Source organism: Loxodonta africana, chromosome 15 (genome assembly GCF_030014295.1).
Source record: "Loxodonta africana isolate mLoxAfr1 chromosome 15, mLoxAfr1.hap2, whole genome shotgun sequence".
Lineage (NCBI taxonomy): Eukaryota > Metazoa > Chordata > Mammalia > Proboscidea > Elephantidae > Loxodonta > Loxodonta africana.
This window is the reverse complement of record NC_087356.1, coordinates 62,514,570-62,515,843: the sequence shown is the minus strand read 5'-3', so window position 1 is coordinate 62,515,843 and position 1,274 is coordinate 62,514,570. Positions and strand designations below refer to the sequence as shown.

The 1,274-nt window shown below is 43.9% G+C and overlaps 1 protein-coding gene across 1 annotated transcript; it reads right to left on the bottom strand.

The window, feature by feature from the left end:
* LOC100658730 (olfactory receptor 8B12-like) lies at nucleotides 1-1,018 on the bottom strand. The gene has a single exon (XM_003422612.3). It carries the CDS (start codon nucleotides 931-933, stop codon nucleotides 1-3), a length of 933 nt encoding a protein of 310 aa, XP_003422660.1. The 5' UTR covers nucleotides 934-1,018.
* Between the last annotated feature and the right edge of the window lie 256 nt (nucleotides 1,019-1,274).

Genomic DNA, 1,274 nt, shown 5'->3' with positions numbered 1-1,274 from the left:
TCAAAAAAATGTTTTTCTTCTCAAGGTTTTCCTCAGGGCAATTTTGACATCCTTATTCCTCAAGCTATAGATTAATGGGTTTAACAGAGGCACCACAATGGTATAGAAGAGGGAGGACACTTTCCCTTGGTCAAGAGGCAAAATGGAAGGTGGTTTGAGATACATGAAAGCTCCAGAACCAAAGAAAAGAGAAATCACAATTACGTGGGAGCTGCAGGTATGAAAGGCTTTGCACCTACCCTCAGTGGAGCTAATATGGAGAATGCTAGAGAGTATTAGAGTATAAGAGATGAAGATGGTGATGGTAGGTACTCCGATGACAATGGCTACAACGATAAATACCACCAGCTCATTCACATAGGTGCTATTGCAGGAGAGCTCAAGGAGAGGAAAGATGTCACACAGAAAATGATTGACAAGGTTGTCAGCACAGAATGCCAGACTCATTATGCTTCCCGTATGCCCCATGGCACCCAAAAAACCCATCACATAGACACCTAACAAAAGCAGAAAATAGACTTGTGGAGACATGGTGACTGTGTACACCAGTGGTTTACAGATGGCAGCATAGCGGTCATATGCCATTGCTGACAGAACTAAGGACTCAGAGATACCAAAGAAGCACAAGAAGAAGAGTTGAGTCATACACCCTGTGTGCAAGATGATGTTCTTCTTTGAGACAAAACTCATCAGCATTTTGGGGGTGATGGTAGTGGAGTAACAGAAATCTATTAAAGAGAGGTTAAAGAGAAAAAAGTACATGGGTGTGTGCAGGTGAGAGTTCAGCCCAATCAATGTAATCAAGCCCAGGTTCCCCACCACAGTGATCACATAGGAGCAGAGAAACAGGAAGAAGAGAGGGATCTGAAGCCCCAGCTGGTCCGTTAAGCCTGTGAGGATAAACTCTATCACAGAAGAGTTCTTGGTTGCCATTCTCCTCTCGGGTACTCTGTGGGGCTAAAAGAAAGGAACGACTTAGAGGGAAACAAGTATCACCACTACCCTCCCATTATCTGTACCACCCCTCCCTCCTGGCCTTTTTGGGAATGAAATCCACAAAGAGAGACTAAAATTACAGTAAAAAAAAGGCTTTACTGTTTGCTGAGGATCTGTCTTCAAATCGCAAAGTGACTTGAAATGTCCAGAGTACATGTGAGGCGAAACTTTGTCTCCAGGGTGAGTGCTGCTGCTGCTGTGGAGAAAGATAGCAAAAACAAGGTAAACGCCCTTTAGATCTTTAAGTCACTACCTTTCTATGTCCTGCCCTCTTGTGT